Source organism: Oculina patagonica, chromosome 6 (genome assembly GCF_052425735.1).
Source record: "Oculina patagonica isolate OP01 chromosome 6, crgOcupat, whole genome shotgun sequence".
Lineage (NCBI taxonomy): Eukaryota > Metazoa > Cnidaria > Anthozoa > Scleractinia > Oculinidae > Oculina > Oculina patagonica.
This window is the reverse complement of record NC_135763.1, coordinates 33,779,178-33,791,953: the sequence shown is the minus strand read 5'-3', so window position 1 is coordinate 33,791,953 and position 12,776 is coordinate 33,779,178. Positions and strand designations below refer to the sequence as shown.

At 40.0% G+C, this 12,776-nt stretch overlaps 2 protein-coding genes, 1 non-coding gene and 1 pseudogene across 3 annotated transcripts; 3 read left to right on the top strand and 1 right to left on the bottom strand.

Moving 5' to 3' along the window:
• Positions 1-36: 36 nt before the first annotated feature.
• Positions 37-3,893, top strand: LOC144656810 (caspase-3-like). The gene is made up of 2 exons (XM_078517056.1): positions 37-389; positions 1,550-3,893. The coding sequence occupies exons 1-2, from the start codon at positions 101-103 to the stop codon at positions 2,497-2,499; spliced, it is 1,239 nt and encodes a 412-aa protein (XP_078373182.1). The 5' UTR covers positions 37-100; the 3' UTR covers positions 2,500-3,893.
• An 850-nt stretch (positions 3,894-4,743) lies between these two features.
• Positions 4,744-8,415, top strand: LOC144656811 (nucleotidyltransferase MB21D2-like; annotated as a pseudogene).
• Positions 7,618-7,690, top strand: Trnas-uga (transfer RNA serine (anticodon UGA)). The gene has a single exon. It is a non-coding gene; the product is annotated as a tRNA-Ser (tRNA).
• A 900-nt stretch (positions 8,416-9,315) lies between the features above and the next one.
• LOC144656804 (bone morphogenetic protein 1-like) lies at positions 9,316-12,537 on the bottom strand. Its single transcript, XM_078517047.1, has one exon. It carries the CDS (start codon positions 12,126-12,128, stop codon positions 10,389-10,391), a length of 1,740 nt encoding a protein of 579 aa, XP_078373173.1. The 5' UTR covers positions 12,129-12,537; the 3' UTR covers positions 9,316-10,388.
• Between the last annotated feature and the right edge of the window lie 239 nt (positions 12,538-12,776).

Sequence of the window (12,776 nt, the reverse complement as noted above, 5' to 3'; positions counted from 1 at the left end):
ATCAACCAATTGCACGCCGCATTAGAAACATTTTCCTCTGGCGTTGTATTTTCCTGCAAGAAAAGTTGCGCCAAAAACGAAAGCAGAAAATCATTTCGAAATGGAAAAAAAACACAGAGATTTGCTGAGAAAGAACAGGCTCGCACTAATACAAGATTTAGAAGCCACGCAACTGTTAAATTTTCTTCTTCAAGAAGGTGGTTTAACGGAAAGTGATGTTGAAATCATCAAGGCACAACCGACCCGTTCAGCTAAAGTAGAAAAATTACTTGACACTCTTCCCCGCCGCGGGCCAAAGTCGTTCGATGTTTTTTGCCGTGCACTTTCTACTACTGACGGGCAAAGTCACCTTGTGGATTTATTGAAGGCGAATGAGTCAGTTTCTTCAGGTAATTATTAATTTAATTATAAAGCCACCAGCAAATCAGTATCATTCTCAAAACTGTAGTATTCTTTCTTGCATGGTTGGGTGTTTTTTAAAAGGAAGAATTTTTACCGTCTGAGAAAAGCTCAGCTTCTGTTAAATAAACATTTTTTTTAGTATCAGAACATACTATGACAACATATATTTGGAAGAAAATAAGCTTGCCCATAACATATTTTGGGGGTGGTGATAGTGGGGGGGGGGGGGGGGCTTTTCATACCTTTAGGTATTGCTGGGACTTATTAATTAGTGAAAACATTTCTGTCTGCTAGATTTATTGAAGAGATGTAAGGTTTTATTTTTTGGTAATTTACCAAGGACGGATCCAGGATTTCAAAAGGGGGGGTGGATGGCAGACCATTAGGGCCTAACCCTAGCCCTAACCCTAACCCTAAGTGGCGGCAGACGGCGAAACGTGGCGTAACAACAACCAGACATGAGCGAGAGCTAATTTTTCTTTCTTTATTTATTTTCTATTTCAAATAAAGTGACATTTCGATTTTTTTTTAACTGAAAAATGGGGTGTGGATATCCACCCTATCCACCCCCCCTGTATCCGCCCCTGTTTACCATAACTGTACAGTTCCTATATAGATATTGTTTCTTTTGACATCAATGATGCCATGAGCATAGTATTGTATAGAAAGTCTATCAAAGGCAGGAGAATAGAAAGCTGGTAGCAGGGCCAGGAACCAGTAGAAATAGGACAGTTTTTTTACAGTGTGGCACAATTTTTTGCAAGAGAACTGCAAACTAGGCAGCAATCACTAAGGAAGCATCAGGAACCTTGAGTACCTTGTTGTTACTTATTTTCGCGGTAACTTTATTTCGCGAAAATGGAACGGGCATATTTTGCGGGACTAAATTTTCGCGATTTGGCCAAAAATGCGTAATTAACATAAAAAATACAATAGAGAACTTTTAAAATTAATTTTCGCGGATCTTTAATTTTGCGATTTTCATTGCGAAAATTAAGTCCCGCGAAAATAAGTAACAATAAGGTATACGGTATGACAAGCGGAAGCCGAGTGCAGATCTCCCTCCCCTCGCCCCATTCTTATGCCCACCCCTTCATTTTGATCATGAATGTCTCGCAAAGAAATAACTCTTGTTTGTGTTTTCCAGGAGACGTTTCAAGTTCCACTACTGGAAACAGAGGTAACACCTCATTGGAGTTGAATGATGGTGACAGCCGTCCTTTTCCTTCTGATCATGTTGTAGTAAAAACAAATGTTCCAACTTCGTCACAAGTAAAAAAGAATGTCTTGGCCAGTACCGATGAAGATTTTGTGTACCCCATGGCAAGTAAACCTCACGGCTGGTGTTTAATTGTGAACAATGTTGACTTTGAATATCTTCAAAGAAGAGGTGGCTCTGACCTAGATGCAGAAAAGCTTAAAAATCTTTTTAATCAACTGCAGTACAAGGTAAAAATTTTAAGAAATCAAACTGCAAAACAGCTCAAGGAAGCTCTGTTCCAGTTTGCTAAAATGCCTGATCACAATGCCGCAGATTCCATGGTGGTGTGTCTTCTCAGCCATGGTTTAGAAGGACAAATTTACGGTGTTGATGGAGTGCTTATTTCCATTCCTGATCTGCTTGCATTTTTCAATGGGTACATGGCTAAAGACCTTGTCGGCAAACCAAAGTTGTTTTTCATACAAGCATGTCGTGGAAGTGATTATGATCATGGTGCTGATGTGACAGATAGCGCACATGTTGTTGAGGAGTCACACGTCACGCGAACCACTGAACAGCTACTTACTGCAGCCTTCCCTACAGACAAGCTCGAGAGGTTTGTTGAGCCAGAAACTCTTCCCGCTGAAGCTGACACGTTGATAGCATACTCCACCGTACCTGGATATGTATCGTGGAGCAATTTGAAGAAAGGCTCTTGGTTTATTCAAGCGATAGCTGATGTTTTTAGCACTTATGCTCATACAGAAGATGTTGTCACTATGTTGGTTAGGGTTAATGGCAAAGTTGCAAGGGAGTTTGAGTCATTTAATAGAAAGAAGCAGATTCCTGCACCTGTAATAATGTTGACCAAGAAAGTTTTCTTTTTTCCTCAATAACTACTGTGAATCCCATGCATAAAGCCACCATGCTAAAACAGCCAACCCAGGGCCCGACACCAACTTTTTAACTTTTTGGCTTATTAGCTAGTGACATGTCAGATTTTACTATCCAAAAGTTATTTTTCACTAATCAAATATATTGATTTCTATCATGGAACTGTTGACTTTTCCGAGTTTTTTACTAACCAAAGTGGCTAGTAGGAATGCAAAACCTGGTATCTTTGGCTAGTTGGCTACTGTTAGTCTCGAGCCCTGCAACCCATTTTTATTGCCACTGAATTGCGGCCTTACTAAAAGCTCAGTCAGTCATTTTGTTTTTAAAAGAGCCCTGTTAAAACAGCCAGAATTTTCTGGCGCTTTGATAACTGGATTGCTGAAGGTTAACCGTACTGTGGAACTCAACGTCAGTATAATTCTGTCAGTAGTATGCTTATATACCGGTAATCAGCCCCAAAACAAAAACCAACATCATGGACTGACTAGCCAATAGGCCCCTTGTAGCTTACAGCCACATGGTACAAAACCTGCGCAAACTTCGCTCTGGGACATTCAAAACAAAGGAAAGTCAAGCATGACTGGTTGAAGTCGCTTTGTTTTAGATGTCTCAGCATGTAGCTTGCTCTCCAGCAAGGTGTTGTGTACCATGTGATAGTTAGCTGCAAAGTGCCGATTTTAAATTGTGTTTAATTGACCAAATTACAAATTCAGTGAACCCTGTTAAAGAAAAGTTACACATTTGTGTAGTTTCACAGATCACAACTGAAGAAGTTACTGTAAGGTTGCCATAACTTAATGATTTTTGGAAGTTACATGTAACAATTTTTGATCAGTTACTCATCCCGATGTTGTAACCCTATACTAAAAAAATATGTATATCTGAGAGCTAGCATATTACTTCTAAAGGAAGAATATGGTCTAGAACTCGTAAAGTGTGAGTTGTTTAATTTATAATAAAAAAAATGTTAATTGAATTTTTTTAAGCTATTTTTCAAGAATACCGCATTACGGTTTAACTTACATCTCCACAACAGCCGGCCTACTGATCAGCAAAATTAACTGTTCATTCTAGAGAGGTGGCTGTTGTGAGGTTGGTGTGGATGTAATATCCCATCATGGCTTAAATTAAGAAGTTAGATTTTAATTCTTATAAGTTTTATAGCGTTTCAAAATCAAGCAAAAACGAAGTACTTGGCATTGTTTTCTAAATTGATTGGCTTGCTCAAAAGAATTTTTGCAAAAATAAATTATTAGTAAAATATAGCAATTACCACCCCAAACGTTCATAGTAAAAGTAAAGCATATGAGCAGGGTATTTAATGTGGAGAGACAGATTATGTGCTTGTGCAAATATTTTCATGTATTAAAAATTAGTCCAGGCTAGGACGTCAGAATCTAACTGTATTTTCATTGTCTGAAGAAAATGCACAGTTACATAAAATTTGGCTCCAGGCCAACTGATTTTGATTTTGTTTTGTTTAATCTGTTGGGAGTTTCTTGGAAGGATGGGAAACTACTGTACTGGCTGTTGTTAGGGGCAGGGATGTTCACTGGAAATTTTGAAAAGAACCCCTAAAAGATACCAAAAACTAAGAACATAATTTTTATTTGTATATTTCTTCATGTGCAGTGCTACACAAGATCTGCATGGCTAAAAACATTGATGGAACACCCATAAGCGGGACCAAAAATCTGAAACTTACACCCTTAAGCAAGCACCCCATGATCCTTTCAGGGAGGCTGCAATTCAATGCTCAATACAGGACTAAAATGTATGGATGTCATCTTGATTCTGGGAGACGTGACCAGGGTCCCTCTTCTCTCGTCTGGCTGGGGCGGGGAGAGAGAAACCAGGTTGGAGTTGGCTTGGCTGACATTATTATTCATTTGGGTTATTAACTTTCAGGGGTTTGGAAAATTTGAGAAGTTGTTGGGGTTTGTGTTGGTGAAATGTGTATTTTACAATAACTGAGCGAATTCTCGCACGCTCATTGGTTAATTTTCATTGTCAATAAGAGGACAGACGCATGAAACTCGTTGCTGACGCAATCAGCAAAGAGTTTGTCAAACTTTTCAGCACTGATTTAGCGCTGTATTCCTGATGAGGCGAGAATTATTCCACGAAACTAGAAGTCTTCAATGAGAAAATCGTCTACAATTTATCGGTTAAAACTTAAGAAACCATTGCAACCTGAGAGCGAAAAGATGAGGATGTTTATTGAGGATTCAGACCTGAAATTGGCATTGAAAGTGTGCTGTCAATGAAATTAAGAAGATGAACCGCGTTTTAGCGGATTATTTTGTGAACACTTTTCACTGGATTAAAGGTTAGTTGAACCATTCAAATTTTCTCTTGTATTTCTGTCCGTATTCTTTCCAAACTTTTAATTAACGAGCCTGTGAATGTGATTCTCCGGATTGTAGCTATGAAATTTAGATTCTGCGGCCGTACGGCAATCACATCTTCCTCGTGCATTTCAGTTTTGGCTTTTTGTTATTGTAAAAAACAAATTGACGTCAGTTTTTTATGCGTCTGTCCTGTTATTGATGATAAATTTCGTCATAACATTCTCAAAGTTTGTTGTAGATCCACTCGCCTGGCGGCTCAAGGATCTACAACACTTTGACAATGTTATGACGCAATTTATCATCAATAACAGGACAGACGCATAAAAAACTGATGTCAATTTGTTAAGTTTGGTGTGCTCCCTGTCCCAGGGATGAAACAGACTCATACCCAGTCGTTACTCGTTTTTCCGTTTTCGCTGCGTTCGACGAGGTTGATGGGAAGGAAATAAGTTCGTCCTTCCCTTGAGGCCTTGCGCGCCGCTAAAAAAGCAAGAGAAGCGACTGGGTACGCGTTTGGGGATGTAATTAAGGGCAACAAAAAAAACCCATACATGAAGTACCAACCGAAGAAAGTCAACATGGCGGCAGTGGAAGGTCTGGAAGAAGTTGATCACTTATCAGGGCATTCAATTGCATCCCTAAACGAAGCTCTACGGAAACATTTAGACGACGGTGGATTCCAAGCAATGGAAACAAGTATTTCCATCTGTCTTAGGTGCTATCAAGAACTGCCTGTACAAGCCTTTGCGGAAACACCCACTGTATCAAGAAATCGAGTTTATCTGGACCGGAAGTACTGCAGAAGGCGTGAATATTCCAAACTTTGAACGAGGTGGAGATGGAAAGCTTCATCTCGAATGCGAAATGGATATTTTATGCGTGTTTCGTGATATAAAAGTAGGCAGATCGGCTGACAGCCCTGTCATATTGATGAAACAAGAGGATACCAGTGAGGGATATTTTGTTGTCTTCGTAAAGGATCAGGAGTATCGAAAAAGATGGGCTAACTTCAGTATTGTCCCGAGTGACCCAAAAAGGAAAGGTGAAATGTATTTAAATCCATTGCTTCTTGTAGAAGACTTGTATAAACAAATTGAACACATCTTTGCCCAAATCCCGTTGCTAAGCGAACGATTCCGGTTAGAGTTTAATCCACCGGCTGTGACCTTGTCCCTATCTTTGGACTTTCAAGAAATTGTAATAAACTGTGACATTGTGGTAGCGTTAGAGTTACCTTCTGATATTCTTCCAGAGGAATACCCCTCTTGGTTGAAGGTACATGGTCAACCCAGCTGGCTTAGTGATGAGTCGTTTGATAAAGTACAACAGGAAAATCTTCATCTTGTTGGAAAATGTTCACCTTAAGGACAAGCAAAGGTTGAGTGGAGGCTTTCTTTCAGCGTAATAGAACTTCTCTTTATGCAGGAAATAGCACTGCAATGTCCCATTGCTATAATGTGTTACAGAGTATTGAAGATAATAAGATTTTTGCATTTAAAGGGCCCTGATATCCTACATTCCTATCACTTAAAGATGTTATTTTTCCAAGCTTGCCACAGGCTTCCAGTGAGCTCATGGACTGAGAACAATTTTGCCACCAACCTTTTAGGACTTTTGGATGACTTGTTTCATTGCCTAGCAACACAGTCACTGCCGAGTTACTTCATTCCTGGCTATAACCTGATAGAGGGAGCACATTCTGACTTTTTATTTACTTTGTTGCATAAGCTAAGTAAAGTCAGAAAAGACCCCTTTGCGAATATTATAAATTTAAAAAGGTAAAAGAAAAATCAATGCTCTGACAAATTATTACTTTCAGCTTACGACTGCTGATGTCATGCAGCCTAAGGTAAAATATCAACACCCCTCACTTTTGTTAGAGACTTTTCTCTTAGAACATGTTAGTCTTTATTTGGTTGGAAATATTGTGGGCACTAAAGCCTTCCTTCCCAGCTCTGCCATCCCTGATGGGGTGGGTATGGATATTTTCTGGAACTGCACAATACTTGTGGCTGCTGTACTTTTGCCTGCCCATTACAGGGTTTAAAATTGTCTACTTCAGCCAACCAATACTAAAATTATAAGAAAGGCATTAACTAACGGTGAACAGAATTGAAACCTGGAGACAATTTGAGAAACATTCTTTTAAATATTCCCCTAATATTTGTAGTTTCTAACCAACTTTAATGAAAAATATCTATTTCAAATGCATTAGAAATACTGCAAAAACATATGACTTTTGGTGAAGTTAACCCAGCGAGGATGTCTCAATCATTATGGTTGAATTATTATTCGTAATGCTTAGAAAATAATAATTCATGACAATAATCAAGTATCTGCAACAAAAACAGTGATTCTGTTGAAGATGTTTTTAATTACTCTTGTAAAATTCATTAATAATTCATGAGGGTGTAAACCAATCCCAGCACAGTATTCAGATCACGTGTACACAGCTGTAAACCCCCATACAAATCAATCAATAGAATTAACTTTTGATACAAACTCCTGCTCAGCTAATTAGTATTCATTAACTTTTGATACAGATCTCTACTGATTCGCATAACAATACTTTGCATTCAATTTATTGTTTTCATTTCTATCGGCTCGCCATTGTAACTGCCCATACAGATCTCCCGCTCGTATTTTATTTACTACATAAATTAAATGTAATGAGAATCTGTACAGTGATCACTTCATATATGTACTAGGGGTTAAATGAGATTTATTAAAACCACATTTTACTCACAGGGGGAGGGGATGTCATAAGGAGGCAGCGTGGCCGAGTGGTTAGAGCGCCGGACTTGAAATCCGGAGGTCGCGGGTTCAAGTCCCGTTCTGACCACTAGCTGGTGTTATTTTCGGTAGCCCCGAATTCAACTCCTCGGCTACGCTTGTAAATAGCCAACTGGTCTGCCTCCTGCCAGTTGGGATTCTTAATCATGTTACGTTCATTTACAATATTTGTTTCAGAGTTAGTTTACATTGGCTCTGAAAAGCCCCATTACATATTTATTATTATATTATTATATAAAAGTAACATTCAAAATAAAAGTAAGTACAGGGATAAAATTTGTGGTTTGGTTACACTTGGAGTTATCCCAGTACCTTTTCAAGTATCAAACCTGACTCACCCCGCCATGATGTGACAAACCTGTCAAAGAAAAAGGAATCCAAAAGCAATTGTAGCCTGCAGTGCATGCCTTTTCCACGGGTGCAAGAGTTATCAGTACTAGCTTGCCATTGAGTAGATTTGCCACCATGTTGGATGAGGGTGGAGAGAGGTTTGGAAGCAAACGCATGGGCTGGAGGGCTGGGAAGGGAGAAATGCTTTCCCTTCCCCTCCCTCTACATTTAGCCTCACTCCTACTCCCCAGAATGCATTTTTTGCTCTCTCCTGGGTTTGAATCTAAGATGGCACTTGTCCAATCAAGATGCGCTCGCATGCTAAAATAGGCCTGCATTGCAGGATGCATGAAGCAATTGCCATTATCATGATTTTAAATTAAGAAAATCTCAATGTTTTGTTTTAGAATAAGTGCTCTTAGGGGTGAAAATAAATTCAAGTCACGCCCAAAAAGGAATGTTTTGATTTTTAAAAGGAAATTTCTGTTGATCATCTGTGCCACATTTATATGGGAGCCCCCAACTCCTCTTCCCAACAGTCAACATACCAGTTTAAAATCAACCTTTAAATGATCTAGCTGATTTACCATCACTGGCAATACTTGATATTTGAATCAAATTCTCCAGTGAATTGAAGATGAGAGAATAATGAAGAAACAAGAAATTCCTCCCTACAATTGTTTGTGGGGAAGAATGGGTGACGAGCCAAAAGATCATCTGTGTAGAAGGCCACTGTGAAAATCACCAAATTGTGGAATAGGCCCGAATTTTTCATGACACTGCCCCACCCACTTTCTTCTACTGCCACGCCTACTTTCGTCTGTAAATTCCAACCGCCTTGTCATGAAAAAATTCACAGCTCACTCATTACATCATGATTTTTGTTAAATAAAGCATTAAATAAATGTTCAGTAGAAGAGAAAGTTACTCAGCCTTGTCATCTTCCTCAAGTGGTCGTGTCAAGATTTGGCGTAACTTTTATGTTTTGGCGAGAAAAATAAATTTAATCAAGATTATTTTTCAAGGGCAGTTCAAACAAACAACCCTAAACGACAGTGTCGGCAAGGAGGTGCAGCACATGAGCCACAGGAATTTCTGGAATTTGTCAATGAAAGTGGGTGGGGCAGCAATATAAAAATTTCTGCCTGTTCCACAGTTTGGTGATTTTCGTAACTTAAATGAAACCCTAGTGTGTGACCATTAAAATGAAATGTGTCGAGCAGTTCTTTTACGAAGTGCTATTTATTTTTCACTTAAGCACTCTTGCATGATGGGTTAAGAACAAAGTAAGGCTACTGATTCCTGGCTGTCACTAAAAACTGAAATAAGCAATGGTGCCAGAACGTCACAAATTATACGGTTTAATATTCTTTTGTACACATACAGGTGCATGATAAGTCAAACAGAAATATTTTTGTTTATAGTTTCTCTGATGGCATACATCAGCTACTATCAGTCACTTCTTTTATCATTTATTTTGTACAGCTTTTTTGATGATTTGAAAATATTAGCTTCTAAATTACAGCACAAAGACTTCAGGCAGGGCCATTCAACACTTAAGTACCAAACATAGCATGAGTTGCAACAAAAGAGCACAAGTTCAATAACCCTAGTGGAGGGGGCAGAGGAGTCTGAACCTCCCACCTCCTGTGCCTTTTACTCCCGCTTCCCATATTTTTTACTCCCGTCCCCCTTCCCTTTCCGTAGCCATTCTCTCCTCTTTGTCCTATATCTATTGCAAAATATAACAAATTGTTGCAAAAGTTTACTTGTTTTCTCCCGCTTCCCGCCACCTTAGGAATCTCGCTTCCCGCACTCCCTTCTCCCGCTTCCTGTCCCTTTTCTCCTGGGCTTCCACCCCCCTGTCCCCCTCCACACCCTTGCTTTAACTGTGTTTTGCAGTGACAGGTGAAATACTGGTAGCTGCCATTTGAACAGCAAAATGCATTAGTTGCTCTGATCGTTCATAAAGTTAATGTCAAAGTAAAAGTAGGCAATAAAAAAATACAAAAAACTTACACGAAACTGTGAAATCAAGTGACAAAACCAGTTTTAAAAGGATAATTCTGAACAAACAAGAGCAGATCCAAGAAACCCAGAGAAAGGGGCGGGTCCATAGCAGTTCTGGCAAAAGTGCAACTTCTTGCCACTGCTATGACACCAAAGGGAAATTAAAAAAAATCTTTATCATTTTTGGGATGCTATCTCCTGCATTCCTGGTTGAAAAGGGGGCAGTAACCTTGTTTACCCCCCCCCCCGAATCTTACCTAAATGTATGACAAAAGTGTTTGTTCGAATCCCTTGCTCTGATTAGTCAATAATAGTCATATGGCCTTAGCTAAAGTAACGTGCTGTAAGGTGCTATTATTTACACATAATTTTTCGAGACTTGGTGAGAAGCAAATAAAATCTGAATGCTAAACTCTTTGATTTGCGGGTCCTCGCCTTCTATGCGTGTCATATGGAGAGCCATGATTACTTGATGGTGACCTCTCGTACACTACCATAGAAGCCGCATGAGATGTATTTCCAGATGATGTTACAGTGCCACTATTTAAATCAGAATTAACCCTAGCTGTGTCTGCATTGTCCGTTTCTGTGGCATTGTTCTGTGGGTTTGTTTGTTCTCTTAGTGCTTCTTCATAACTAGGCGGAGGCCTACTATCTTGTGCTACGGCCTCACTGTAACTTGGGGGTTTAGGAGCTTCTTCAGCTGTACATGGCAGCATTTCAATATGATTTGGCGACATAGTTGCAGCATGGTCATCCAATTCCGATCGGGCTGCAGTTATTTTTTTCCACGCCCTCCAAAGCCAGACTCCTACTATAAGCATTCCACCTACGACGCTGACAGGCCAGAATCTGTACCAGGACAGGAAACCAGTCTCTTCAGTTTTTGGACAATCCTCCTCGTCAGAGCCATCGTCACACTCTTTCTTACCATTGCATGTGTTATGGCTCTCGGTGCACTGCCGGTTCACGCAGGTGAACTTCTGCAGCCCGCAAACACTTCTGGTAGATGACTCATAGCGCAAAGAAAACCATCCAATGTCCTCCCCTTCAAGCTTTGACACTGCCTTGATCATCAACTGGTTTGTCCTAGAAATAATTTTGCTAGGTATTAAATCCCCGCAGTATGTGCCAAGTTTATGCACGGAATCGTCTAACCCATCATAAATTTCCAAAAAGCCATTCTCGCAGACACCATCCTTTTTAAAACCAAAGTTCAAGGTGTCAAAATATAAATGCACATGCATGTCAGAAGCCACCTGAATTTTCCACACGCATTCTTGGCCGGGTGGAAAATGATATGGGTAATTTTGGGAGTAAATTAGCCCTGATTGATCTTTAAGGGTGCCGCTACATGTCCCCTCTCCAGCAGAAATAGTGCGATAATTAGCTACGAATCCTGCTTCTCCACCAGAAAGGTCGCTCTTGAACCGAAACCACAGATTTCTACCCCTCGTCGAGTAAATAATAGGCGGTTTTTCATTCCCACAGTAGCGACGCCTTCGAGATTCTCCTTGAGAACTCGAGAGTTCGAAGTATCCGATTTCCTTCACCTCAAGAAAATCATATAAACAAACGGGCATTCGACCTTCGACGTTAAAGCTCTCGAACTTTACTTTAATTCTTCCTTTGGGCACTTCAATACTGTAGATGCAATCTTTGTTGTTTTCGTAAGGTAATGGATAGCTTGGCGAGGTAAAACTGCCCGAAGTGTCTGTGTAATGGCTTCCACACACTGCCTCCCATGACAGCCGAAAGCGATTTCCTCTGTAGGTACGAAAATCAGAAACAAATTGGATCCATATTACATTTCTAGTGGAGAAAACGAATTTAGGTTCCCTCTTGGCACAAAATTGTCCGACAAGTGTTGAATTGTCTAACGATCCGTCGCGAATTTCTAAGAAATCATGTACACAGGAGCAACATGATGTTTTCATAACAAAATCGGTGAAAGTAATTTTCACGCGAAACCTCTCGGGGACTGTTATTGTCCACGTACACCGCAGCCTTTCGCCGACATTTCCTCCGCTTATTGGAAAGCGAAGGTCTCCGGAACTATCTTGAAGGTGGTCGCCGCATGTTGAACAACAAATTCGAATCCACACGACTACCAGTTCCACAACAATCCAACTAAACTTCGCAGCCATCCTTGAATCGCTTGCATTTGACCCTCAGTTGGCGAAAATTGAGGTCAGCAATAAAAGATATCGGGTAGATCGATTGTCGAGTTCCCGCTGTCGAAACAATTTGTCCTCAAGAGCCAAATTTAAATTTCTTTTAAGTGACTCATCAAGGACTCTGTCACAGTACTTGACGTTCGACAACAACTAAGCTCTTGAATCAAGAGGTAATAAGAGGTATCAGCTCGATGCCGCCACCGCACGCAAATCCACAGACACTGAAATGACACAAAACACCGAGCCTGGAGTTTCTTTACACAGCAGAGCGATCAGCGAATGAGTAATTCTGTTTGGCAATTAGCAGCACGCAGGCTTGTCTAATGGCTATGCCATACAACACTCTTCTAATCTATCAATCTTTTCTTTTCCACTGTCAGCTTCGGTGAAGAATAGCGCTGCGCACGAGCCAATGAAATGAGAGCTTTTCTTATTGCACGCGAATATTTGGACAAACTTGAATGCCTTGTGTATATTCTAAACCTATAAATTTTTCAAATCTATTTATTCAGAATACAGCAGCTGATATTAAGTAAATCAAGATTTTAATGTACGTATAATAAAACTGGCTCAGGGAAATTCTATAAAACTGAATTGTCTACATAAAAGATCCCTGAT